General features: G+C 51.7%; 2 protein-coding genes across 4 annotated transcripts; one reads left to right on the top strand and one right to left on the bottom strand.

The window, feature by feature from the left end:
• Positions 1-3,310: 3,310 nt before the first annotated feature.
• Positions 3,311-6,424, bottom strand: LOC114513027 (methyltransferase-like protein 7A). The gene is made up of 3 exons (XM_028532132.2): positions 6,411-6,424; positions 3,671-4,179; positions 3,311-3,399 (listed from the first exon to the last, which is right to left on the bottom strand). Exons 1-3 carry the CDS (start codon positions 6,422-6,424, stop codon positions 3,311-3,313), a joined length of 612 nt encoding a protein of 203 aa, XP_028387933.2.
• A 4,246-nt stretch (positions 6,425-10,670) lies between these two features.
• On the top strand, positions 10,671-25,369 carry KRT7 (keratin 7). Of its 3 annotated transcripts, none has more exons than XM_036018975.1 (9): positions 10,673-11,118; positions 12,447-12,658; positions 14,724-14,784; positions 15,949-16,044; positions 17,483-17,647; positions 18,684-18,809; positions 21,880-22,100; positions 22,440-22,443; positions 22,598-22,630. In XM_036018975.1, the coding sequence occupies exons 1-9, from the start codon at positions 10,795-10,797 to the stop codon at positions 22,613-22,615; spliced, it is 1,227 nt and encodes a 408-aa protein (XP_035874868.1). In that variant the 5' UTR covers positions 10,673-10,794; the 3' UTR covers positions 22,616-22,630. The 3 variants fall into 3 exon arrangements, with proteins under 3 accessions (XP_035874867.1, XP_035874868.1, XP_028387965.1); XM_028532164.2 differs by lacking the exons at positions 22,440-22,443; positions 22,598-22,630 and adding exons at positions 24,608-24,642; positions 25,016-25,369 and having other exon boundaries at positions 10,674-11,118; XM_036018974.1 differs by lacking the exons at positions 22,440-22,443; positions 22,598-22,630 and adding an exon at positions 24,467-24,601 and having other exon boundaries at positions 10,671-11,118.
• Positions 25,370-26,482: the final 1,113 nt, after the last annotated feature.

The following is a 26,482-nucleotide window of genomic DNA, read 5'->3' as shown; positions in this document are numbered from 1 at the left end:
GCCAGGGAAGATACCTTCTCAGAATTCTATAACTGTGCAAATTATGAGTTGCTTTGAGAATAAAGAATACTTGGACATGCATTTTCTCAACATATTTGCATCACCTTTCTCAGAAAGGTACCACAGGATATGCTCTACCAAAACTAGGAGTAAACAAAGAAAGAAGAAGAGATAGAATGCAGGAAGCAGGGAGTCCAGGATAAAAGAGAAAAGAAAGGAGTTCCTTGGAAGGTGGTGAAAGGAGATTCCAAGATGAAAGCAACGTAGCCAGTCTAGAGAGCACCCAGTCCAGAAGGGAGCCTGGGAGAGACCTTGGAAAAATGGCTCCAGATAATGAACTTGATAGAATATTTGACATGTTTGACCATACTGAGTGATTTAGAAAAGTGAAGTATAGTGTGGGATGACTTATGAATTTATATCTATATCTACATGTCTATATATAGGTATATAAGTCATTATTACCCTGGGAAAACCAGAAGTAAAGAGGTATATTGCATGGTTCAAAAATAAGTGAACCATACTACATGGCTCAGTTGTGAATATCAATTAAAGAAGTAATTCTATCAGGAGGAAGGAGGAGAGAAATGTGGTATCCATGGGGTAGTCGTGAAACAGGTAAATTTTCACTTTCCAGAGTGGGAACATAATATTACCACCTAAACCTGAAAGACAAGAAATAGCAGTATAAACATGCTATTATATATATATATATATATATATATATATATATATATATAAATTTAAAAAAATAAAAGTTTAAAACTTAAATGCAATTGCCTTTGGGGAGTAGAAATTTTGTGTGCCTGAGAGTTGTTATTTTTCACCATAAGCGTGTGGTTTGTTTCTTTAAACATGAATATGTATAACTTATAAAAATCTATCTATCTATCCATTCATCCATCTTATCTATATCTGTGGACTATTGGGAAAATGGTGGCTGAACTGGAGCAGGGTGACTCTTTTCCCCTTTTTCTGCTGATATATTCAACTAATAGGATGAAAAAGCTAATCAGCTAATCAGAGTGGGTGGTGAAGTTTGGTGCCTTTGCTGGAGCCCAGAGCAGGTGCATCAGAAGCTTCGAGTACTGAAATCGAAGGCCTGGGGGAAGCTTGTTTGTCTAGTAGAGCCAAGGCTCCCTGGGGCCCCTGTGAGCTGGTAGATCCACTCCCTCAGGATCCAGGCCAAGGAAAGGTTCCCAGCCTCGGACCTCTGCAAAAGGTCTGTAGAGAAGTCCCCTATATCTCCTGACAGTGGCTGCCCTGCAGGGAATCCACCCTGTTGTCCTGAGCTGGGACAAAATTGTCCTTATCTGTTCATACCTGGAGTAGGCAAGGAACCTAGAGGCTCTCCGCATTCTTCAGACAAGAGAGACCTGTCTACCAGCCCATTTGCTGCCAGCCTGAAGGGAAGACACCAGCCTGAACCATCCTCTTGTGCTAAGAGAACAAGTACCTCTTACTGAGGAAAATTTAATGCAACAAATAAGATAGAACCTAAAAATAATGTACAACAACAGAAAATACTTCTATAGTGATTCAACAATATATTGCTAAGGAATGATCTAAGAATAAGAGAGAAGTTTTGGCAATTAAAAAAATCCCCAATTTTAAAATTCAATAAAGGAAATTAAAAGTAGAATATTGGGTGGGGGGAGGTGGCACCCCTCATACTGAGGGGAGGCAAAGTGGTGGTGGGAAAATGGGGACAACTGTTTTCAAATGGAGACAACTGTTGTCAACAAGAAAAAAATGATAAAAAAGAATAAATAATGCTGGATGTTAGAGGAAGTCATTTAGAAGTCCAAATGGAGGAACTATCTTGTAATATGAAATAAAAGTATAAAGAAATTGAAATTGTGAGTAAAAAGTTAAGAGCAAGGATGATAAAGCTAGGAGATCTTATTTCTGAATAATAGTTGTTCTAGGAGAAGACAGAAGGAAAGACCAAACAGAGGAGAACCAACAAAAAAAGAAACAATTGAAGAAAACTCTGAGCTAAAGAAAGACCTGAGCATTAACATAAAAAGCATTCTTCAGATGCTTAGCAAGATTAATAATAAAGACAAGACACATACCTAGTTGTCTCTTGGTGAAATTTTAGAACTTCAAAGAAGAAAAATAAAAATCTTAAAAGCTTCTAGACATAAAACACTCAACAACAAAAGCGGGTTACCTGCAAGGGAAAGGGAGTCGGCCTGGCACTGGAGGTGTCATCTGCATCTTGGAAAGCCCCCGGAGCACGAAATGATGTCCACAGCTTCTGGAGGAAAGAACTCGGATCCAAGAAACTTGGCCAAAATGTTGTTAAGTGTGAGGTAGAAGACAGATATGTTCAGATCTGCAGGGATCCACGTACCATTTTTCAGGAAACCATTCAAGAACAAGGTTTAGACAAATGAAAATTAGATTTTAAAAACAAAACCAAAAGTATCTCGAGATAGGGGAAGACAAACAGCATATAATACAGTGGAGAGCAATTGATCTGGTGAAATGCATAGTAAATAAATGGATGATGATAGACTGACTTTTAAACTAGGTTGTACATGGCGAAGGATTTTTGAGATAGAAGGCAAGGGGTGAAATCCTTAGTAATAGGTTGAAACTAAAATGACAGGTTCTTTCAACCAAACCAGGATGTGGGATGGAGAGAGAGACCGAGTGGCTGGGAGGACAGAGGGGACAAGGATGGGGACTGCAAGTGCTACAGGACTGTGCTGAGTTGAGGGGGGTCATGTAACTATACAATTTTGATATGTTGATAGTGAAGTATGGGTTCAACTATAACTTGAAATATGAATGTAATTATTAGTAAATTTGAGATGGATGGAAAAACTGCCAAATACCAGGAAGGGAAACATGAATTTAAAATAGAAAAATACTGGAAGGATGGACCCACCCACTGGGGGGTGGGATTTAGGGAAGTAAAGGGAGAATTTTCATTTTTTTTCCTTCTTTGTTCTTCTTTAATGTCTGAACTCTTTTTTTAACAGTTAGGATGCATTAATTGTCTTTATAATTCTAGAAAATGAAGTAAGAAACACTAAAAAGACAACAGTGTTCAAAAATGCAAAGGTGATGCCATCTGCACTGTCTCTGGGGAAACTCTTCCCCAATTCTCCCTTTCTTTCCTCCCTCCCCCCACAGACAAGGAGTGATGACTGTTACTGGGCAAAAGGGCTCAGTGGTGGTATGTGGCTAACTCCTGAGGCCCCAAAGTAAACACTAAAGAATTACGCCAGAAGTAAAGATGGCTATCTGCGTTCTTACCAGCTTTTGTTTGTAGAGAAGAGAGATGCTCGGGCATGCCCTATGGGGGACGCACTGTTCCCATCTTCAGGAAATTGGACCCCAGGTTGGAAGCCACCAGAGCAGAGGAATGGCCTGGGTCTTCTTGACCTAGGAGTTAAGGCACCTGAATTTTAGTTTTGTCTCCGCCCTTTGCATGAGCAACATGCCTTTGTGCAGGTCACCTAACCTCTCTGAAGCCGACTTCTCACAGCAGAAATACTGTGTGGCTGCTCTTAGTCAACATCCCCTAAATGTTTGTTTTATGAATAATAAATAAATAAAGGAATGAGTGAAGTGGGAGCTGGGCATGACACCCACAAGTATCCATTCAGTGAAGATGGGTTCCTTCCACCTCCCTTCAGCCTGCCCCCCACCTCACCCCTCCGCACTCTGCACCCCTCCTGGAGGATCTGCTCCTGGCTCTCCACGGAGCACGGGACCAGGGTGCAGACCACTGTGTCCATGGAGCTGTTGGTCACCTGGTGCATGTTCTCCCCGGCGGCCACCACGAAGCGCTTGAACTGCAAGTGTCGATTCTCAGCAATGCTCTTGATCAAGAACTTCTCAAAGTTGGGATTGGGGTAAACACAGGTCACCATGCATCCAGGCGGATAGAACTTGAAGTTGGCCCCCGTGCCACAGTCCAACTCCAGCAGAGAGAGCTTCCCGGAGGGGCCAGCGAAGTCCCGCAGGTTGCTGAAGAGCTTGTGCTTCTTGCTGGCTATGTGTTTGTTGTACATCTCACTGGACCTCACCAAGAAGTAGAGGAAGCATTTTTTGCAGATCCAGCTCCACAGGCCCAGAAAGCTCAGCAAGTACAGGGGAAGCACCAGGACGCAGATGCCAGAAAGAGAGGACTGCCAGTGTGCAGGAAGGAGAGCCCAGAACCTCGGGGATGGGGGAATAGGGGAGGGGTGAGGGTGGCGAAACCACCATGGGTAGCATATGATGCTGTAAACCTCCCAGGAGCACAAAGTCATCAAATGAGGAACAGGTTGAGGGAGGTGACGTCTCAGATACCAGTCTCCTCGGGCTCTTACCAGCAAGGAGAAGACAGGAATCGCAGGAGCACTGCATTCATTCATTCTCCTGGTCATCTGCCACAAAAGCAACTTCCACCACAGAAACAACTCCCATCTCCTGAGTCTTTAAGTGTATTTTGTAACATTATCTTCTTCAATACTTAAAAAATCCCAGGGGACAGACTATTAATTTCGCATTTTTCAGAAGACGAATCCGAGTCGCTGCAAGGCTGTGCAGCTGGGAAGCGTCAATCTTGAGTCGAAGCAGAGCCCTCGCCTCATCCTCCGCGGCGGCGCGGTGTCCGGGCGCTGCTGGGCCCTGGTAGGGGGTCACTGCCTGCGTGCGGACCGAGGCCACGGGATGCACAGGGTGCGGAGAGTTTGGTCAGAACAGCCCCACAGAATGTTTTTGTCCATGAGAAATAGCTATTCTAACAGCCTGTAGGACCCTCTCTGACTAACTAGACTTCTGGCCCACCTCTGAATATCCTTGTCCTTCCTTCGCTCCTTCTTGCCATCAAGGTAGAGGTGCTTCTCCCCTGCAGCAGGGCTGCTCTCACCTGGATCTTAGACCCGACCTCTGATCCCTCCTCCCTGCTCCATTAATTAGCTATGCCCTGCCCCCCCTCCCATATTTAACATCTCTCCTTCTGGTCTATCTCCTTTTCTGCTGCCCAACCTCATGCTCAAATCTCTTTATCCTACCATGACCCTTTCCTTGCTTTCCATTTAGACTAACTTCGCTTCACACTTTCCTTTACAGCCAAATTTGATGAGAAATTGTAGTTGGTACTCTGTGTATTATCCAAACCTCAGCCTGCTGACATCTGGCTTCTACCCCACCGGCTCCAATGAAAGTTCATGCCGACCAGTGAGACAGCTGTCAGAGGGTGGGGGAGGGGGGAGCAGGAGAGGGTGACAGTACTAGGAAGTGGTGACTACTGAGCAGAATGGAATACTGCAGCTGAGGGGGTGGGAGAGGCTGGTGTCCAGGGCACAGGTGCTGAGAGACTATCCTCAGAGCCTGGAGGGAGGGGGAAGGGGCTGGTGGGCAGGTTACGTTTGGGTGGGGGAAGGAAGGTAAGGGAGTTTTTGCCAGATGGCCTTGACTTCCTCAGTGAGGAAGCAAGCTCTGATACCTTGTTGAGAGTGCAGGTGTAGAGAGTAGGGTGGGGATAGGAAGAGAGTGGAGAAGCTTTGTGGGGACAACCAGGACAGAGGATGCTGCTGAGCCTAGGGATCTGATTTGGTGGCAACTCCTGATCTACAGGAGCGGTTTTCCTCACTGATGCTCTAGTTTGGAGCTGGAGCAGAGAAGTGCACTGTTTGGGCTGAATAGAGCTGGGGGGGTGGTTTCTGGATAGGGGAGACTGAAGGGTAAGGGGTCGGAAAGGGAGGGGTCTGAGCTGGAAGGAAAGCCTGAAGGAAGGTGATGGGCGGGGAGAAAATGGAGTAGTCAGGGTGAGGACCAAGGCTGCTGGTGTGGCTGAAGAACACATTTGCTGAGAGTGAGAGAGTTACAAACAATCCTGTAGTGTGAGATCAGAGTGTAAGACTCCAGAGATAAAGCAGTTTAGGGTGTAGAGCGTGGCCATGGACAGAGACTGAAGAAGAAGGATGGAAGCGAAAGTCACTGGGATTGAGGAGCTAAGGAGCGATCAGGTTAAGATGCTGGGCAAGTCATCTCCATGGAGAATGAGGGTGCCAGGGTGGAGAGGAGCACCGAGAGCCAGGTGCCAGTGCTCCTGGTGAGGGTGACAGAGTGGCCAGGAGGTCAGGGAGTGACCGTGGGGGTCACAGGCACCAGCTACAGAGGAGGGGGGTAGACATGGTGTAATTGGATAGCATGAACCTTGTAGGACTTTAAAAAATTACAGTGATTTATGCAATCAATATGTAAAGGTAAAAACTCAATCAGTATGTAAGGGATTTTATTCTTTTCAATGAAAAGCATTTCTCTGAATTTAACCTAATGCAGCTCCAGCTGCCTGTCGCTGCAAAAGCCAATATTTGAGAGGCAGCCAATATTTGTGCTGATATAAAGAAAAGTGGTTTATTTCCAGGTGCTGGCCACCTGGAAGGAAGATGGGGACTCACATCTCAAAGACCATCTGGGAAGATGGGAGTCTCATTTCTCAAAGCCTACCTCCCCCTCTCAGTGGAGGAAGAGGTTTTGTAAGGAGGGAAAGGGAAATAGAACAAGGAGATTGAGGAAGGTGGTTGAAAAGTTCCCTACGTGCAGGCGAGCACAGTCCATTCCGATAAGGCAGGTGATGGTCTGGTGTGCGTCATCCTGGTTTAGTCATCGAGGCTTCACGTTGTCCTGGGTCCCTGGTTGAAGGTCTCAAATTCCCCGGAGCTGGGATGCCTGAAGGTCTGAGTCTGTATGTTTTGAAGTTAGTTACTAGGATTCTGATACAAACATGCTGCTTATCGATAAGCTATATTAGTCAGAGTCAGTACTTGCAGAAACAATGTGAGAAAAATGGTGGGGTGGGTTACAGTTCCCCGCCGTTACATGAATGCCTGTAGCTCAGTTGACTTAATTGTTTCTGGTAGATGGGCATTCACGCTGTTTCCTGTTTTTCACTGATGTAAAATGATGGCAGCGGAGACCACACGTGGTGTGCGCTTTGATGAGAACATCTATAGGATAAGTTCCTAAACTTGGTTAAGGACAAGAGTATTCATTTTGTTTAGATAAGGACAAATGTCTCCAATGTTGATAGTTACTGCGACCTTTCCACTTAAGAGGAGGTGCCAATCGATGACCCCATGACCGAAGGACACCCTGCCTGCTGCCCACACACGCGTCAGCACCGTCACCAGACTTTTCAGTCTCTGACAATTTGCCCGGTGGACGCTGATTTTCATTGCTGTTCTTGTTGTATTTCTTTCAGTGGGGTTGGACATCTTTTCCAAATTTGCTATTGGTTTTTTCCCTTTCTTTTCCTTTTTCTGTAACTACTTGAGAGGCTCAAGCAGCCAAGGTTAAAATCCTGGCTCTTGTACATGCTAACTTTGTGAACTTGGGCCATCTACTTTAATTTGTTGTGACTTGGTCTCCCCTCTTAAAGTGAGGATAATGACACACTACACCACAGGGTTAGTGTGGGAATTAAATGGGCAAATAGATACTAAGTGCTTAAAATGCTGTCAGGCACATGTAAAGTACATACTATGTAACCAACATCTCATATTCCTTTTTTAAAGTTTAAATACTATTTTTTAATTATGGTTGACACTCAATATCATTTTGTATTAGTGTTAGGTGTACAGCACAGTGGTTAGATAATCACGTAGTTTACAAAGTGGCCTCCCTGGTATTTCAGGTACCCACTGGGCACCACACACAGTTATCACCATATTAGTGACTGTGTTCCTTATGCTGTACTTTACATCCACAGCTACCAACTTGTACTTCTTAATCCTTTCCCCTTTTTACCCAGTCTCCCAAGCTCCCTCTCCTCTGGCAACTATCAGCCTATTCTCTGTATCTAGGAGTCTGTTCTAGTCAGTTGGTTCATTTATTTTGTTCTTTAGGTTATGCATGTAAGTAGAATCATATGATATTTGTCTTTCTCTGACTGACTTATTTCACTTAGCATCCAGGTCTACCCATGCTGTTGCAAATGGTAAGGTTCATTCTTTCTGTGGCTGAGTAATATTCCATTGTGCACATGAGCTACAGCTTTTTCATCCACTCATCTACCGACGGGCGCTGAGTTGCTTCCTTCTCTGGTAATAGCTCCTGTTCTTCACACCTGTTGACCTCTTTTCTGTTGCAGTTGTTCGTCTTTTTCTTGTGGATCCATCTGCTTAGGAGAGTAGCTTGTTGGCTGTCGTATGTTGCCTCTTTGTCTTTCATCACTGACTTTTTAAGTGTTACATTTCTTGCAGAAATGTTAAATGCCTTGTAGAACAAGCTCAAAAGAGTCACAGGCTTTGGCTAGAAATAAATGACAAAAGTTTATTCATGGGTCTTAAGGTTGCAAATTGTAAACTAGGCAATACCCAATGTATTCCAGGAGAGAAAGGAAAGTTGGGGAGCTTTTATAGTAAAAAGCCCATGGTTGGAAAAGTCTGTCCTGTGTTGTTAGCCAGCGGATTGGCATTGGGCGGTAAGCTTCCAGATGACCCCTGGCCTGAGTGATCGATGCCAGGGCATCTGGATGAGTTTTTTCTTTAGCGTGACAAATGGCTATCTATCAGAGAGATATACATCTCCAGCACATGAACATTCTTCAGGTTTTTCAGAGGTTTATCTATGGAATTTAGGTATATCCAGGCACTGGCACACAATTGAAAGTTCAAAAGATTAGGTTCTTGAGCTGGTTAAAGAAGAACCGAATAATTTCCTCATGCCTCAACCTACTTGATTTTAATAATCTAGCCGCTTGAGTGTAATGGCTCCATTTTATTTCTCCCTTCTTTTCCTCAGGTTTTTGTTATGATTTTGCAATCATAACAAGCATTTGAATTCCAAGATAATACAAACAAATCATGTCTTTTTTTTTCCTTTTAAGAATCAGAGGCTGTATATTAGGGGATAGACAATGAGTAATGGCTCTGAGATGCAGGAGGGACCCCAAAACAGTGTTTCCCCTCCTCTGCAGAGAGCTGTAGCCAGTCCCACCTGTGGGGACTGTGCGACCTGGTGTCCAGGCAGGTTTAGTGGGTATAGCAAAGCCAGGCAGGGCTGAGGATCTGGGCTGCTTGGTGCTTCATAGCTGGGTCCAGAGCCAGGGGGAAAGCCAGGCGTCCAAGTGAGGGTGTGCTTAGTGGAGGGGTGTGTGTGTGTGTGTGTGTGCAGAACATTACAGAGAGGGGAGGGGATCTTTTAGGGAGGCCAAAGGCTGTGTGGGATTAACTCTGCTCTGGATTTTGCCAAGATTCTCCTAAGGTGGGCTCAGCGAGGTCAGCAGAGGCGTGGGCCAGGGTGGGAGCCCGAGTTGGATGAACCATTGGACTGTGTGTTCTTGCACAAGAGGAATTCCGATCCTCGGTCTCTCTGTGTTAACAGCTTCTTGTAAAGCCCTTCAGAGGGCACTTAAGGCGTGCAGAGTGGGCTCACGGTGCTGGCCTGTGAATGCAGAGAAGGAAAGAGAAGGTCAAGGACTGGAGCCACCAGGAATGCTGCAGGGAGGGGCTGGGCAGGCCCTGGAATGGGGAAATGTTGCTCAAGGCCTGAAAAAGGCTTGTTCTGAGGTAACAACCTGGCCAGCTCATTGGCTGGGGCTAGCAGGAGGCTAAAGGTGACCACAGGCTTGTCAGCTGTCTTTTCCAAGGCCTCCTCAGGGCTATTCCTCCCTCAGTTCTGAGCTGGGTCTGGAGAAAACGGCTATGGGGCGGTGAGGCGGGCCTGGCAGGCGTGGCTGGAGGCTCGAGCTCAGCCGTGTCTGTGTCCAGTGCTCTCTGCTCTAGCCCAGCGTTTATGCCCACCTGGGGCTGGGTTTGAAACGGCTGGGAACTGTTAAACAGAAAAATGGCAGGGGTAGGGGGTGGGGAGGAGCATTTGAGGGCAGATGAAGCACACACTCAGACTGGGGCACCAACGGTGCAGCGGGGCGTCCGCAGACACTCCTCCGCCAAAAGCATACGCCCACTTGTGTGAGGAGTTAGCAGAGGGGCACAACGGCACACGTGCAGGCTGTGCGTGCAGAGAAATCCCGCAGAAGTGAACAGACATCCTCAAAGTGTCCCGAGTACACGCCGTGTGCCCTTCCTCTACGGAGGCACACGGTGGGCAGGGTGACCATTCCCACCTGCGTCTGGGCTTCACACGCCTACCGGAGTGAGAGTGAGGAGGAGAGCGGTGGGAAGGGGGCTCACACCCCGCTCGGCCTACGCTCTCTACATAACCGAGGCGCAGGGGCAGGCGGCGGGGGAACCAGCTAGGCCGGGCACACCCCGGGGTCAGACAACGCAAGAACTGGGCTGATGTCTCAAGGGGGAGCTGCACTTGGAGGGAGGCTGTCGGGTAGCGCTTTTCTGGCTTTCAGTAGTCTGGCGGGGTGGGGGGTGTGGGTGGGAGTGGACTCTTGGACTCGGGCTTTTTTGTTCACCTCTTCCGCCAGTTTTTCACCGCTTGATCCCTCCGCTCCGGCCTCAGGAATCCAGACATCCTCGCCCACTCCCCAAGCCCCCTGTAGGAAGCTTCCCCGACTGAGTCGGGCTCAGGCCGTTCTTTCCTACCGCTCTGGGGGACCCCCAGCCCTCCTTGCCACTCTGGACTGTTTGGGTTTGGACGGAAAGCTTGGGCTTGGCCGGGTGGGCGGCGCGGAGGGCGGAAGCACAGCCCTGGGAGGGGCGGCGGTGGGGGGGGCGCGCGGCAAGAGAAAGGTGGCAGGCGGCCAGCCCCGCCCCTACCTGTGTAAGGCGATCGGCCGGAGCCTAGCAGATAAAAGCGGCCAGGTGCTCCGAAGGTCAGCGAATTCGGCTCCCTCTCGCCCACTGCTAGGTCCGCCCCGGTGCAGCCAGCATGTCCACCCGCTTCAGCTCCCAGGTCTTCAGCTCGCGCTCCGCCACGTTCCCGGGACGCGGTGCCCAGGTGCGCCTGAGCTCCGTGCGCCCCGGCGTCTCCCGCGGCGGCAGCCTCTATGGCCTGGGCACCTTGCGGCCGCGCGTGGCCGTGCACTCCGCCTACGGGGATCCGGTGGGCCCCGGCATCCAACAGGTCACCATCAATCAGAGCCTGCTGACCCCGCTGCAGATGCATATCGACCCCTCCATCCAGCAGGCGCGCCAGGAGGAGCGTGAGCAGATCAAGACCCTCAACGACAAGTTCGCCTCCTTCATCGACAAGGTGAGCCGGCTGCAACCTGCCTGGAGCCACGCCACGCTCCAGGTCAAGCGGCTACTGAGCTAGGGGCTGGGACAATCAGTCTTTCTATTCACCAACATGGGGAGCTCCAGAGGCCAGGGCCAGGAGTTCCTCTCTTTCTGGGCCCCTTTCTCTGTGAGGGGTCTTTGTGGATTCAGAGGTGAGGTAGGGGTGAAACCCCCTTCCCGGCTGAGGAGGCCCTCCTCACCCTCACTCTCTACCTCCAGGCAGATGCTAAAAATAAAGGGCTGGAGGGAAGCAGGGAGGCTCGCGGTCACACCCGCCCCACCCTACCTGGTCCCGCTGCTTCCACTTGGTGTTTGGAACTGAGCGAGGTTATAACTGCCTTTGGAGACAGCCCATCTGGGGGCAGTGAGGGGAAGGGACATTTGGGAGGTGTTTTTCCTGGCTGTTTGGGTTCCAGAGGGGTGAGAGTGGGGAATGAGAGTGGGTGTTGGGAGGGAGGAGGCAGGCTGGACTGGGGGGCAAAGTGGGGCTGGACCCCGGAAAGAAAGGCTAGCCCCACTGGGTCCCGCTGCAGGGCCTCCTCCCTCAGGTGTAGACCAGACCTTCTCTCTCCTGCCTTAGTGTATCCACCTCCCCCCACTTCCCCGGCCTCCAATGTCCTCTTCTTTTTCACCATGCTGACCATACATGTCCTTCCGGTTCTGCTGATGCCTCTCAGACCTGAGTTCTTTTCCTCTGTCTCACTGTCTGCAACCCCCAGGGCCCGCCTCCCTGAGTTGCTGGTTCTGAGGAGGCTTGCTTCCCACCCACAGTCACACAGGGTGCTTCTTAGGGACTTTTTGGGCTCCAGGACTGAGCACAAAATAGGTGCTCATTTTACACTGACTGGATTGTAGCGCCCTGTCCTGACGCCTCACTGGAGGAAAGAAGGGGAGAAAGGATACTGAGGGAGGACAGAGGGGTCCCAGCCTGAAGGCAGGAGGCTGGTCAGGCCCAGGACACAGGAGGAAAGGGAACCCCTTCAGGGAGGGAGGTGGAGATCCCTGGTAACGCCGGGGGAGTGTAGGAGGGAGGAGACCTTAGAGCACAGCGCCAGGGCACACTGTTGAACCAGGTACACCTGACCCCTGGGTCACCCTCTAAGACACTTGAGACAGAGAGTCCTGGAGAAGAGGCTTATCCAGGGTTATTTTCCTGGAGGAGAGGGCCAAGAGCTGGGGGCCAAGGTTGGAGGAATGGCCAGTGGGAGCATGGGTTCTGCTGGGTGGCTGGAGACCCTCCCACCCTCACTGTGGGCAGCAGGGTCTGCCGCTCAGGAGTTTCCTCCTCCATTTCCCTTGCAGGTGCGGTTTCTGGAGCAGCAGAACAAGCTGCTGGAGACCAAGTGGGCTCTGCTGCAGGAGCAGAAGTCAGTCAAGAGCAGCCGCCTCCCAGGCATCTTTGAAGCCCGTATTGCTGACCTGCGCAGACAGCTTGAGGCCTTGCAGATGGATGGCAGCCGCTTGGAGATGGAGCTTCAGAACACACAGGACGTGGTGGAAGACTTCAAGAATAAGTACTGCCTCCCGCTGTGACCTGTGGGGAGCGGGAATGGGAGGGGTTCAATCTGTCCCTTGTATTGGGCCAATCAGCTGGCCCTCTGCAAGTCCCCACTGGGTTAGGGGATGAAGCTGCTTAGTACACCAACCCATGAAGGGTCTTGACTAACACATTCCCTGCCAGCCCTAGTGCCCTTGTCCCTGGGGGTACTTCCAAGTCTTTCTGCTCTTTTCTCCTGAGTTACTCCCAGTAACATATCTCTGCCCAGCCCTGACCTGACCCGTTCCTTTTGGGTGCCTGACCCAGACCCCGAAAGAGGGTAGGGCAGAAGGTATCATAGATGTACTTCAGAAGTTGTGAGACTCCCATAAACTATTCTAGAACAACTTCATTTTGTTCAGGTGAGGAATTAGAGACAAGAGAGGTTCAGGGACTGGCTCAGCTCACATAGCAGATCACTGGAAGAGCTGGGACTTGAGATTTGGGCCCCTGGTTTCCAGGAGGAGACATGGAACCAACTTGGGCTGGAGAGAAGCAAGGAGAGGAAATGACCATTGTGAGCCAGGAGAAGGGGGTGCAGAGGCTGATGGGGCGTGTGCTGGGGGCAGGAACGAGGAGGAGGCTGTGAGAAGGGGCCGGGGGTACAGGGCCCAGGAAAGCTGGGGTTTTGAGGACAGGCCTTTGAGATACACAATGAGTTTTCTTTTGTCACTAAATAGAAACCAAAGCTTTAGGCTAGGGCTGGTCCCCACCCTGGCATGCCTGCACCCTCGGCAGGGGGGTAGTGAGTGAGTTCTGCGCTCTGCCTGCAGGTGCGTGACTAAGCCAGAGCAGGGACACTGGCACTGACTGGAGGCAGAACAAACAAAGGCCTCCGTGGAGAGTGGCCACCCCCTACTGCCCTGGGGCAACAGCCAACAGGATAAATCTCACGGCAGGTGGAATGGGACAGGTGCTGGGCAGGGAAGGCCTGCGTAGCCAGCGAGCCCCTTCTGTGCCTTCACAGATGTGGGCACTCATGCTCTCCCCACCCCGAAGCCTGCAGAGCTTCCCTGTGGAGCCAGGCTGAGCACTGGGCTGGGCTGAAGGAGGCACAGGGAGGGCCCTGCGTGCAGCTGCCCGGAAACTCCCATCTGCACACTCTCTGGGCCCTGTGGCACATCACTGAGGCAGCGGTGGACAGACAGCCTTGAGGATATTTCTATAACTATTCTACAGGACTCCAGGGAGAGGGACCTTGAGAGTTTGGAATCCTGGAGGGCCTCTGTCTGCCCAGTTGTCCTCTTCCTGCCACAGTTACTCCCCAGCAGCTCTTGGGCACTGCTGAGTTTCTGTTTCTGACACCTTTTCATTTAAGTTTCCAAATAAATCCTGGGTTAAGCCCACCTGCTCTCTTGCTCTGTGCCCTGCTTCACTGGTGTCCTCCTGTGGTTGGGGCTGGCTCCTCGGGAGAAAGAGGAACGGGAGGGGCGATGGGACCAGACCAGCAGTTGGGGCCTGGGTATTCCAGGAATGTATGCACCCCTCCTTGATTCCACAGGGTTCCTCCCCTTCAGGCCCCTTCTTCCCCCTCAGGGGGTAGGATTAGATAGTGGTTAAGGAGTGGGTTTAGAGCCAGACTTCCAGGTCTCAGGTCTGGGCTTTGCCACGCAGCAGCTTAGTGACTGGACAGATTACTCTGCCTCTCTGTGCCTCTGTCTGCTGGCCTGCTAGTCACCGCACCACTGTCGTAAGATTGTTGTGAGGATTGAATGAGCTAATGTGCAGGAAGCTCAGAACAGGGCAGGCCCCACATGAAGTGGTCTGTAGGCATGGCTTTTATTCTTCGCTTTCTCCCAGAGCATGCAGCCTTTGTCCTTGAATTCACATGCCCTCTGCTCTCCCACCCCCATCCCACGGCAAGACTCAAAGCCATAGCAATCAAAAAGTCAGGGATGTTGGGTTTCGTAGCTGACACCCATTTTTCCAGACGTGTCATTAAGGAGAAGGTGAGGGTGATGCAGCGTGGATTTTCACACCTGCATCCGAGCGGGGACGGAGACAAAGCTGCACTGACGCCGTGCCCGCCTCCTCCGCTGCAGGTATGAAGAGGAAATTAACCGGCGCATGGCTGCTGAGAACGAGTTTGTGTTGCTGAAAAAGGTGAGAGGGACAGATAGGAGAGTCGGGGATGTTGTCTGAATGCACAGGGCATCACATGGCCCTCTGACCTGAGCAGCCCACAGGGTCCTGTGGCCAAGGTCTGGCCTGGGGGACTACGAGAAGGGAGTGATGGGTTTGCAGGAGGCGAGATCTGGCAGTCAGGCCCTTATAGTGGAGCCTGTCTTGTGTGTGCGCACTTGTGTGTTTGTGTGCATTTGTTTGTGCCTGGTTAGTTGCTAGACTTGTTTCTGGGCTTGGAGGGGTTAGAATTAATACCAAAGGATAAAGGTTAGAAAGGGAGATTCCAACTCCAAATAAGGACATGTTCAGTCATAGTCCAAACATTTCATTACAGACAAGGTAGCACTCGGCAGGCCTGAAATATTTGCTGAATGAATGGAATAGGTTCCCTGGAGGCAGAGTAAGTCCCGTCCCGGGAGATGTAAAAGCTGAAGTTGGAAGGTCTTGAAATTAGGAGCTTGATTTAAAATTCTGATTCAGTGCACATTCACCGAGCAGCTGCATTTTCCAGGACCATCCACATAAATGCAGCCTGCCCCTGAAGTGCTGGCCCTTGGAGATTCAGGGATGGGTGCAAGTGGGCACTATCCATAGGACTCAACCAAAGGAAAGTGTGGCTGGAAAGTATCCAGACATCGTCTGGACCTGCAGTGTTATCTGTGGCCCGCCTATGCCAGAATCAGCCATGCTGCAAGTGAAATACTCATCTGAGAGTGGTGCCCTGGAGTCTGAATGGTTTTATGCCCTCTTATTTGCCTGATCAGAAGTTGAAGCTCACAGAATCAAAGTGATTTGTTCAAGGTTATATAGCTAGTAGCAGGTGGCAGAGCCAGGGGTGTGTCCAGACCATCAAAGCCTTTAAGAACTGGTGAAGTGCTGGGGTTGGGGCTTTGGGGTGCTCTGGGCTACAGGCACGGAGAGGGTGCCTCTGGTCCTGGGGCTTCCTGGAGATGACGCCTGTGTTGCAGCCTGGGAGGGTTGAGTAGAGGAAACTTCCTGCCATGGGCACATCAGGCAGCCTGGAGAAATTGTGTGTTTCTTGGTAGGGCAGTGGCGTTTGGCCCTGAGGTTGGACGGTGCTGGCTTACTCCCATCCCTGCTAAATGGTCTGTGTACTCCTCACCCCCCACCCCGCCCCTCCAGGATGTGGATGCCACCTACATGAACAAGGTGGAGCTGGAGGCCAAGGCGAATGGCCTGAATGAGGAGATCAACTTCCTCAGGAGCTTCTATGAGATGGTGAGGACCTCAGGGCTGGGAGGCTCGTCCTGTCCCAAGTGTCCTAACCAGGGAGCCTTCTGGTCCACCCCCTGCCTCTGAGCTAGTCTGGGTGTGTGCTCACTGTGTGGGGGTTGCCTTCATCCTGCTCTTTATCCTTTCTGGACTCAGGAGCCCTTGATGGCGGGCAGTGCAGGAGAGCTGGCCTTGTTAGAGCAAGGTGGCGGGGTCTGTCAGGATTGGCCTTTTATAGATGTGGAATGACCACTTGTCTGGAAGTGTGATAGGGAGGCACTGAAGGAGCCAGGAGAATGTCAAGGGGTCCCAGGCTGTGCCGGAGTTCCGTGGTGGGCTGGGTGGGGCAGGCTAGGTAGCCTGGGGCAGGTAAGACCGGAGAGCCTGAGAGTTTCCACCCAGAGGGACTGGGCGGGAGGCTGCTCACCAGGGGGCTACTCTGTCTGTCCACCCCCCCATCTCATTCTCTGCCGCTCACCCTTGCCCTGCCCTGGGCTTCCAGCTCTTTCCCTCACAGGACTTAATGTCCTTTTCACTCCCATCAGTGTGAGGCTCTAGCCTTAGGAAGAAGACAGGGTGGCCAGTCATCTGGCGGGACTGGTCTGGGACATAATTACACGTGGCACTATGTACAGTTCTCATTTCTCAGTTCAGTCCTGTCCGTGTCTGAATATTCCGCCTCCAGTAACCTCTCAGAGTGAATTTCCAAGGGGCTGGATCCTCGAGGCCTTCTCTGGGCATTTCTAATCTCAGTGCAGGTCTTCACATGTCTGTCGCATGCCATATATATTTGTGTGTCTGTGTGCATATGTGTATATGTTTTTTCTCATGATAAAATGTATACTCATTGCAAAAAATCCAGAAAATTAAGTAAAGCGTAAAATTAAAAATAAGTCACCTACATCCTCTCTTATCATCTACCTTTTCAGATTTTTTTCTGTGTGTATATATACAGAGATAAAGAAACATATATTTTAGTGAAAATAGAACCATACTCTTTCCATGTAATGGAATGTCATGGGTATACTTCCCTGACCACAAATACAGCCATATCATCTGATTTAAAGCCTGCAGAGTGTTTCATTATTGGGTAGAATAGGACTTACTTTACTCACCCCCAGCGGCCCCCTTCACAGTAGAGCTCATGCCCCTGGGCAACACCTCACAGTGGGGCCACCGCAGCTCCCACGCCCTCTCACTTTTCTACCTGCTGCAGTCCCACCAGACTCTTATTTGAGAAGCTGCTCCTGGGCTCTTTGGGGAGCCCCGGTGGGATGGACCGTTTAGCAGGTGCTGGTCTGTGGCCCCTCCCTGCCTGGTGACTCACACCCACTCTGGCCTCTTCTCCCTTTTTCTTTCCCTGGTGTGTGGGGAATCCCAGGATGGGCCTGGGAACAAGGGTGGGTCCTGCCCCAAGTCCTCAGGTTCTGTCTGGTCCCTATAGGAGTTGTCAGAGCTGCAGTCCCAGATCTCCGACACATCTGTGGTCCTCTCCATGGACAACAGCCGCTCCCTGGACCTGGACAGCATCATCGCCGAGGTCAAGGCCCAGTACGAGGACATCGCCAACCGCAGCCGGGCCGAGGCCGAGTCCTGGTACCAGACCAAGGTGTGCCACATTCCCTCCTCCTGCAGGGTCCTTGGTGGCAGTTTTCCTTACTCCTAACCCTGTCTCAAGCCTTTAGGGTCTGGTCCCACTGGTCTGGCAGGCACTGGTGTTTAAGTTTGTGGTATTCTCTGGTGTCCTGGGGAAAAAGAGGAAGCAAAGGACAGGGCCCTTCCCTCGTGGGGGTGCAGGGCAGAGGAAGTGGATATGGTTTAATAATTATAATGGCTAAAGTACTCATAGTGCTTAAAGTAATGGCAAGTACTCATAGTGCTAGGCAGTGTTTCATATGTTTTACTTTTACTGACTCATTTAACCCACATAACAGCCCTACTAGGTAGGCACTGTATTACCCCCATTTTATATGTAGTTGAGAAGACTGAGGGTCAGAGAGGTTCAGTGATTTGCCTAACTCCACACAGCTAGTAGATGGGAAAGCAGGGTCCGAGGGCCGCAGACCAGGCACTGTGTGGAGGCGGCACAGATGACTGCAGGTGCTAAGGGAGTGGGTGGGGCTGCTGGGGGAGGGAGCCTGAGGCAGGGTTTAAAGCAGCTTACAGGGAGTCATCCGTGGTGCACAGGTGAGAACACAGGTATGCCAACAGGAGACCTGGGCTCAGATTTGCTGTGTGGTCCTTGGGCAGTGCTGTCATTCCCTGGGACTCGCTCTCCTCACCTGTGCAGTGGGTGATGCTGAGGAGGGTGTGCTTGATAGGTGAGGGTCTCAGACTTCCAGGGGTTCTCTAGCACTAGGGTGTGGTAGGAATGGGAAGAGCCCTGGGATCAATGGTGAGGGGCTCCGGGAGCCATCCTTGTCCTCTCTGTCCCAGCTGGGAGGAAACTGAGCCCCTGAGCCACCCCATTGTCCCATGTCTGGCCTCTGACCATGGGGTGAAGGTTGCTGGGAGTCAGACTGTCTCTCCCTGGGAAGACAAACTGAGCGGGCTGGTCAGCCAGAACCTTGGGCCTTCCTTGGGTGGAGAGAGGGACAAGTCCCCTGTGATCATGGCTGCCATACCTCTCTGTGTGGCTGTTCCAGTTTGAGATCCTCCAGGCCCAGGCTGGGAAGCATGGGGATGATCTCCGGAACACCCGGAATGAGATTGCGGAGATGAACCGGGCCATCCAGAGGCTGCAGGCTGAGATCGACAACATCAAGAACCAGGTGAGCACAAGCCCTCCTCCTTGCCTCTCCCTGTTTCTTAGAGCATGGGCAGGGTAGCCAGCTGACAATCAGGAGCAGGAGGCTGGGGGCGTGGGTGTCAGCCCTGCCCTCTCCCAAGCCCCTCCCCTCACCCCCCCTCACCCCTGCTCCACCAGGCACAGGCTGGTGCAGCTCAGACCCACTTGTGAGAGCTTCAGGACAGAATGTTCTTGGCCAGGTTTTGGCTCAGGCCAAAGGGAGGAGAGGAGTCCTAGCTGAGCATACAGCCTATGGAAGAAGCCTCAGGCTGGCTGACCAGAAAAAAAACACCTTGTTACCAAATTGGTACTGAGCTCTCTCCTTGCACTTAGCTTTGGGTGCAATGTGGTATACCTGGGAGCTCACACTTGTAGGGAACAGGGGTATGGTGGCCAACAGAAACTCTTACTACGGCTCACAAGTGCCTGTGCCAGTCCTGACCTCACTTTCCACCATTCCCTCACACGCTGTGCTCTGGCCACACCAGCCCACTTCCTGTACCTTGCATTTGCCAGGCATCTGCATGCTTCAGGGCCTTTGCACTTGGTGTTCCCTCTACCTGGAATGTGGTTCTCCCAGCTCTGTATGTGGCTGCCCCTTTCCTATCCCCCGGGGTTTAGGACAAAAGATCTAAGAGATAGCTTTTTCAACCACTGAGCGAATCTATCAGCAGTCTGTCTGAAGTTCCCTAAAGCACCTATCACTGTCTGAAATGTTCTGTCTTATTAAGTATTTTGACTGTGCCCCACACTGGAATATAAAAAATGCCTTAGAGGAGGGGCCCCATTTGTCTGGTTCACTGCTCCTCCCTTCCCTGCACCTGGCACATGGTGAGGGCACAGGTCTCCGACAACAGACTGATGGGAGCACATGCTGCGTAGCGGATGGGGGGGGTGTTGATGAGGGAAGGGTCTCCTAAGCTCTGGTGGAGGCACGGGTGGGGGCCCGGGCGGGGAGGGGCAGCTAAACCTAAGCAGGTGTCTGCAATGGGGAGGGAGGGAAGGTGACCAGTGTGGCAGCTCCAGAGACCTAACTTCCAGGTGAGCTGGGAGGATGGGATGTGGGAGTGGTTTGCCCAGAAATGTCCTCCCCTTGAACCCCTGAAGGCCTGTTGATGTGAGGGCAAAGGCTGCCTCCTGGCACAGACGTGGGGCCATGAGTCACCAGGGAAGCAAGCCAGCCTCCAGGCCAGTGGAGAGACTCAGCATAATGAATGGCAGGTGCCCAAAACCCTGCAGTTTCTGTCACATCCGGGTATCCTCTCACACAACAGGACAGAACCAGGCCCCAGACTTGGGGTGTCTGCCACCATTGAGGGGCCCAGAGACAGTGGGATGGGCTTGGCCAAGGGGCACCAGTAGAACAGGGAGGGCACTGCTAGGTGCTTGAGGGGCAGAGAGCACCAGAGGGCCACCTGAGGAGGGTTGGGGGGATGGACAGAGAGGCTGAGTGCATAAGCTGCGGGGGGAGGATCTGAGGGCAAGGAACTGTGGGTGAGAAGGAAGGAGGAGACTGGGGTAGGATGTGGGGATGGTCGTCCTCTGAGTTGACAAGAGGAGGCCCAGCACTAGATAAGCTCCTGGTGGTGTGGGGGTGGGGTGGGGGTGGGGCTACACACAGAGGGAAGGCAGAGGCCGGGCAGGAAGTGGCAGTCATTGTTCAGGTCCATCGTGAATCTGATTACTCCTTCCAAACCCTGGGGGCTGCTGATCATGCATTTTGGGCCTGGGGGTTCCAAGTAGTGTCTCTGCTCCAAGTCTGGCCAAACTGGTACCTGTTTTGAAGGTGGTTTTGATTCTTATCAACTGCCTGAAATTTGGGAACTTAACTAGGATCCAGTGACTTTGGAGGTGCTCTCATGGGGGCTGGGGAGCTGGGCATTTGCACATCATAATAGCATTTATTATTAAGTGCTTACTGCGTGCTGGACACTGTGCCAAGGAATTGTGTATTACCTCATTTAATTCTCGCAATATCTGTGTGAGGTAGACACTATGATTATTGCTTTTATAGAGAAGAGGAGACTTTGGCTCTGGCTGGAATGGCATGGTTGGTTGGAGCGTTGTCCTGGAACCGAGGGGCTGTGGGTTTGATTCCCCGACAGGGCACATACCTAGGTTGTGGGTTTGATCCTTGGTCTGGGAGTGTTTCACCCCCGGTCTGGGCACATGCTGAAAGCAACCAATCGATGTTTTTCTTTCTTCCTTACTTTCTCTCTTCCTCTCTCTCTAAAAGCAATAAAAAATGCCCTCAGGTGAGGGGAAAAAATAAAAAGAGGATACTTTGGCTTAGAAGGGTTGATTTATCTAAGATCACATAGTTGGTAAGTGTCAGAGACAGAACTGGAACCTAGGCATTGGGTATCAGAACCGTTTTTTTAATTGTTGTTCAATTACAGTTGTCCCCATTTTGTCCCACTACTCTCCCCACCCTACCCACCCCCACCTCCCACATTCAGTCCTACCCTCCCATTTGTCCTTGTCCATGGGTTCTGTATACATGTTCCTTGATGATCCTTCCCCTTCTTTCCCTCATTATCTCCCTCCTCACTTCTCTCTGGTCAGTTTGTTCTTCATTTCAATGTCTCTGGAACTATTTTGCTCATTTGTTTGTTTGTTTTGTTGATTAAGTTCCACTGAGAGGTGAGATCATATGGTATTTGTCTTTCACCACCTGGCTTACTTCACTTAGCAGAATGCTCTCCAGTTCTATCCATGCTGTGGTGAAGGGTAGGAGCTCCTTCTTTCTTTCTGCTGTGTAGTATTCCACTGTGTAAATGTACCACAGTTTTTTGATCCACTCATTTACTGATGGGCACTTAGGCTGTTTCCAGCACTTGGCTATTATAAATTGTGCTGCTATGAACATTGGGGTGCATAGGTTCAGAACCCATGTTTTTAACCCTTGGGATCCTTTCGTGCTTGGGGAAGTAGGCTGGTGCCAAAGAAGCCTTGTAAGCATGTTGCCCAAGTGCTCACCGCAGGATGGGGAGGCAGGAAGACGGTGACTGGTGAGACTGGCCCCTGCCTCACAGCTGCTCTATTGCCCACAGCGTGCCAAGCTGGAGGCCGCCATTGCTGAGGCTGAAGACCAGGGGGAGCTAGCCCTCAAGGATGCACGTGCCAAACAGGAGGAGCTGGAGGCTGCCCTGCAGCGAGCCAGGCAGGACATGGCTCGGCAGCTGCGTGAGTACCAAGAGCTCCTGAATGTCAAGCTGGCCCTGGACGTGGAGATTGCCACCTACCGCAAGCTGCTGGAGGGCGAGGAGAGCCGGTGAGAAACTGAGAAAGGGATCCTTTTAAGGCTCAGTGGGGCCTGGGGCTTGACATTCATCCATCAACAAGCATTTCCTGTGTGCCCTCTTCTGCAGGGCCCTGGAGGTGGGAAGTTTGGGGAGGGTACGCTGATGTTTACTTCTTTGCCCTTGATAAGATGACCTAGAAGGAAAGACCACGTGGTGTAAAGCTCAGCGTAAAGTTGAAGTAGTAATTTCATTTGTGTGGCCATTAGCAGGATCATCTTTGATCCTTAGAACACATTCAGGTAAACAGGTCAGGTGGTGTTAATACAGAGAGGAAACTGTGGTTCAGTTTTATTAATTGAAGGGACAAGGCTGGTGCGCCGTCAAGCTCTTCTGATTTCTGGTTCAAGCATCTTCCTTTACTCCAGGCTTCTTCTCACTGTACAAAGTGCTAAGTCACATGGTATTGACTGAATGTGGAGGAGGTTAATTTCTCCCTGTCCCCAGAGATATTTGTGCAGCCTGAGAGGAGGCTGGGATGGGTTAGTCTCAGGGAATTCTTCATGAAAGACAGAGAAGCCATGTTGATGAAATTGTGCTTTCATTCTCACTTTGATGGGTTGGTTGATTAAATCAGCCAATAGATGGCTTTAGAGTGGGCCTTGGGGGAAGGTTAGGATTTGGTGAGGGTGAGAGGGAACAGCATGGGCAGAAGCCTGGAAGTAGGTCTCATCATGGCTTGGCTTGTTGGAACCCAACAGAAGTAGGTAATATGTAAGACATGTTTCTGCCCTCAGGAAGCTTGCAGAGGGGTAGAGGAGACGAAACATCTGCAAAGGAAGCACTCAGAGACCAGTAGCTTGGACATATAAAGTGCTGAGGTTACAAAGTGCTTTTTCTTTTCTGAGCATTATCCCGAAAGGCTGGGGACAGAGATGGGTGATGAATGGAGTGGAGAGGAAGGAGTCGGAGAACAAGAGAGCAAGGGGGCAGGGTGCATGAATGCTGAGGTCAGTCTGGAAGGAGCGGTGGACAGGAAGAGGAAGGTCGGCTTCCTAGTCTTTGTGGAAGAGGAATCGAACACCAAAGGCTTCTGGGAAGAGAGAGCAGCTGATCTGGGGCATAGGGGAGTGCATGAGCCCAACTGTCCCAGCCAAGGTGCTTCTCTCTGCACCTTTCTCCACTGTGGGTGTGGGAGCCTCATTTTCTTGGGAATGCATACCCTGGGCCTCTTTTCCTCCTAGAATCAGAGCTGGAGGACCCTTAGAGTGGGGCCTGATTCACTTTCTCCTGTTGGTAAATGAGGGGGCTGAAGCAAGCAGAGACATTCCTCCTGAAGCCTAACCTCAGACCATGTTGCTGTCATTGGGGCTTAGGTCCTGGTTCCCTTAGACGAGGCTGTCCTGTCTCTGCTGCTTAGGGGACATGGAGATAGTCACCTTATTCATTCCTCAGTCCCTCTGCCCTTCCCAGGGGCAGGTCTAGGATTTAGAAACTCATCCAATTTGGGGGCCTTTGTTAGGAATACAAAGTTACAAATATAAAGTTAGGCACAAAAATGAATATTTATTTAGGATCAGAAAAGAAAAATCACACAAATCACTGGAGCCTGAGACATTCAGGTTCCCTCCTTTCGAGGTCTTTAGGGATTGAATCCTTGAATGGAATCGTTGCCCCCAGCTGCCAGCAACTCCCAGCACTTGCAGGGGCATTTGAACAAGAGGCCTGGAAGCCTCCTAGTATACCCATCTCTTGCCCTTGGCCTTTGCTCGGCCCCCTGGACTTGGGGCTGCTGAGACCAGGTGGCTCCCTCACTACCTCCACAAATGTGAGGTGTCCTCTCCCCTACACTCATCCTCAAGGCCAAGGGCTTGGTGACAATGGGGCTGTGTGTCACAAAGCAAACACACCCAGCTGTCTTGGGTAAATTTTTAATTTCCAGTGCAAGACGTGTTTCAGCCCCATAGGCTGCTTAAAGCCAGTCCACCTACCTCCCCATTCCCTCCTCAGTCCCTGATGGAACTGCATTCACTCAGTCAACAATACACTAATTATTTTAACACACATTAATCACTACATGCCAGACCTCATGCAGGGACTGGAGATATAGTAATCGGTAAGCTACAGCTCACTTTGAGGATCTTAGGACCTGGTTGGGGGAGGCAGCTGTCGATGTAATAGTAAGAGCAGCTACCATTTACTGAATCCTGTGTGCCCAGAGCTTTAGGTGAATTATGTCATTTAATCCTCACAAATGACCCTGTGAGGCTGGTACTGAGTTTGGCCCTATTTATAGGTGAGGAAATGGAGGCACTAAGAGGTTCCCAAGGTCATGTAGCCAGCAGGTGGGAGGGCCTAAGTGAACCCTGGCTGCCATTCCTCCTTGCTCATTTTGCAGCAAGGCTGAAGGAAGGCTGGTAGTGTGGGGGCACTGGAAGGAACACCAGTCCTGCTTGGGGCCTGGCTGGAGGGGTGCCTGGGAGTGCCTCCTCCAGTGCTGAGGAGAGAGCTGCTCTCACATGTCTGTCCTCTACCCCAGGCTGATCGGAGACGGAGTGGGAACCCTGAACATCTGTAAGTCCTTGGCTTTGGCCCACCCCTTGTGGTCACCAGACTGGGTGGGGTTTATAGGATGGCATACCGGTCCAGTCTCCTGGGGACCTGGAGCTTCTTTTTCTTCAATAGCTTCCAGCAGGTGCCCGGTAGCTCCCAGTCAGCCAGACTCAAGGGCCCAGGGAAGTCTTGAAAGAAGGCAGGGTCAGGCAGGGGAATGCCCTGCCCCCACCATCAGAGGCTCCTTCCGGGCTGGCCCATGGCGGGTGGTGGGAGAGAGAGGTGATGGTGGGGGCAGAGGGCAGGGCAACCACAGCAGGATGGTGGGGTGGAGGGCAGGGATGGGGCCTCGGTGGTGGGCCCATGCTGACAGTCGTCCTTTCTTCTTTCTCAGCTGTGGTGAACACCACTGGTGGTGGTGGCAGCAGACTGACCTACGGGGGGACCGGTGGTGGCAGTGGGCTGGCCTTTGGGGGAACCATGGGCAGCAATGCCCTGAGATTCTCCAGTGGAGCCAACAAGGCCTACTCCATGAAGACCACATCTGCCACTCACAGGAGCGTCCTCAACTGAGCCCCACATATGCGGAGACCGACATCCCTTCCCCCAGAGTCCAAGAAGATTCCCTCCCATCCTGGTCCCATCCATGGTCCCAAGGCTGTGAGACAGTCTGAAAAATGATGTCAGAATAGCTTCAATAAACAGTCTGTTTCTGAGTCCTGGGTGAGCCCATGGCCAGCACCTGGCACCCTGGCTTCATGTGGCTGGGCAGAGAAGGGGTGGGGAGGGAGGAGCCCTGGAGAGGGCGGGTCTGTTCCCTATACCTGGAAGTCTCTTGTGCAGAAGACTGGGGGTGCTGCTGTAAGGAACTTGGCCCCTTTTGGGTGTGAAGCCCTGGTGCACTCCCAGGGCTGGGGCAGTTCCAAGTCTTTTGAAGAAGCCCAGCGACACCCCAGGGAAGTTCTGGCTCTGCCAGGAAGTGGGCAATGGAGTCCTCCCCTGCTGCGGGGGCGGGGCTATCAGAGTACATTCCTCAGGCCCCGGTTTCTGGGTGGACCAGTCAGTGCAGAGGAGCCACTCTCAGCCCTCCCTGGTGCTTCGTCTGCCAGGCCGTGGGGCCCTGGACAGTGTGGGTTTTGAGGCCCTGGAGGGGGCTTTCTGGGTCTGGGATTCCGTGGGGGTGGTGGCAGTGAGGGGAGGTCCAAGTGTGTTTGGGAGCGGGATGGAGTCTGGGTCCCTGGTAGTGGCTCTGCCCTAGGTCCCCGGGCTGAGGGACGGTCTGTATATCTGGGCTCCTGAGGGTATGTCTGTGTTAAGTCTGGGCTGAATGGGGCACCCATGTGTCAGGTCTCTGACCTGGGGTCTGTGTAACTGTGCGGTGTTTCTGTGGTCTGTGCTTGGTGATGTCCACCCAGGATGGACAGCAGCCCGTGGTGGGTGCTGGGGAGGCGGGGGGAGGTCCCTGTGTCCGAGCCCCTCAGGGAGTGGTGGTGGTATGTGTGTGGGGGGTGGGGTTTGTCCAGGGAGTGTTGGTTTCTAAGGGTGGGAGGAGTCTGTATGTTTGATCCATGGTCAGGAATTCTCACACGTTGAAGTGGGGGTGGTGTGGGGGAGGGAAGGAAGTAGCCCACTTGGTGTCCCAGCAGCCCAAGTGATGGGGTCCCCACACAAGGTGTCAGGAGAGCCAGGCCTCCCCCCTTTTGGCTAAGGCTCCTCCCTGTTGCCCTTCCAGCTCCTTCCGTGTTCCTGGGTTTTGGGGCTGCCAGTCGTGCCCCTGCACCCTTCAGGATGTGGAAGTGAGGCACCATGGGGAGGGTGCCTCAGAGACAGCCCTCTCTGTCTCTGGCCGAGAACAGCTCCT

This window comes from Phyllostomus discolor, chromosome 2, assembly GCF_004126475.2.
Source record: "Phyllostomus discolor isolate MPI-MPIP mPhyDis1 chromosome 2, mPhyDis1.pri.v3, whole genome shotgun sequence".
Taxonomy (NCBI): Eukaryota; Metazoa; Chordata; class Mammalia; order Chiroptera; family Phyllostomidae; genus Phyllostomus; species Phyllostomus discolor.
This window is presented reverse-complemented; position numbering and strand designations above follow the sequence as displayed.

Bases quoted from the DNA above. Each gene is read 5' to 3' on its own strand.
- LOC114513027 (XM_028532132.2), bottom strand. The intron at 3,400-3,670 runs GTGAGGTGGGGG...CTTAACTCCTAG, and splicing joins GGGGTGCAGAGTGCGGAGGG to GTCAAGAAGACCCAGGCCAT.
- KRT7 (XM_028532164.2), top strand. From the start codon at position 10,795: ATGTCCACCCGCTTCAGCTCCCAGGTCTTCAGCTCGCGCTCCGCCACG. The intron at 16,045-17,482 runs GTGAGGACCTCA...TGGTCCCTATAG, and splicing joins TCAGGAGCTTCTATGAGATG to GAGTTGTCAGAGCTGCAGTC. The intron at 24,643-25,015 runs GTAAGTCCTTGG...CTTCTTTCTCAG, and splicing joins AGTGGGAACCCTGAACATCT to CTGTGGTGAACACCACTGGT.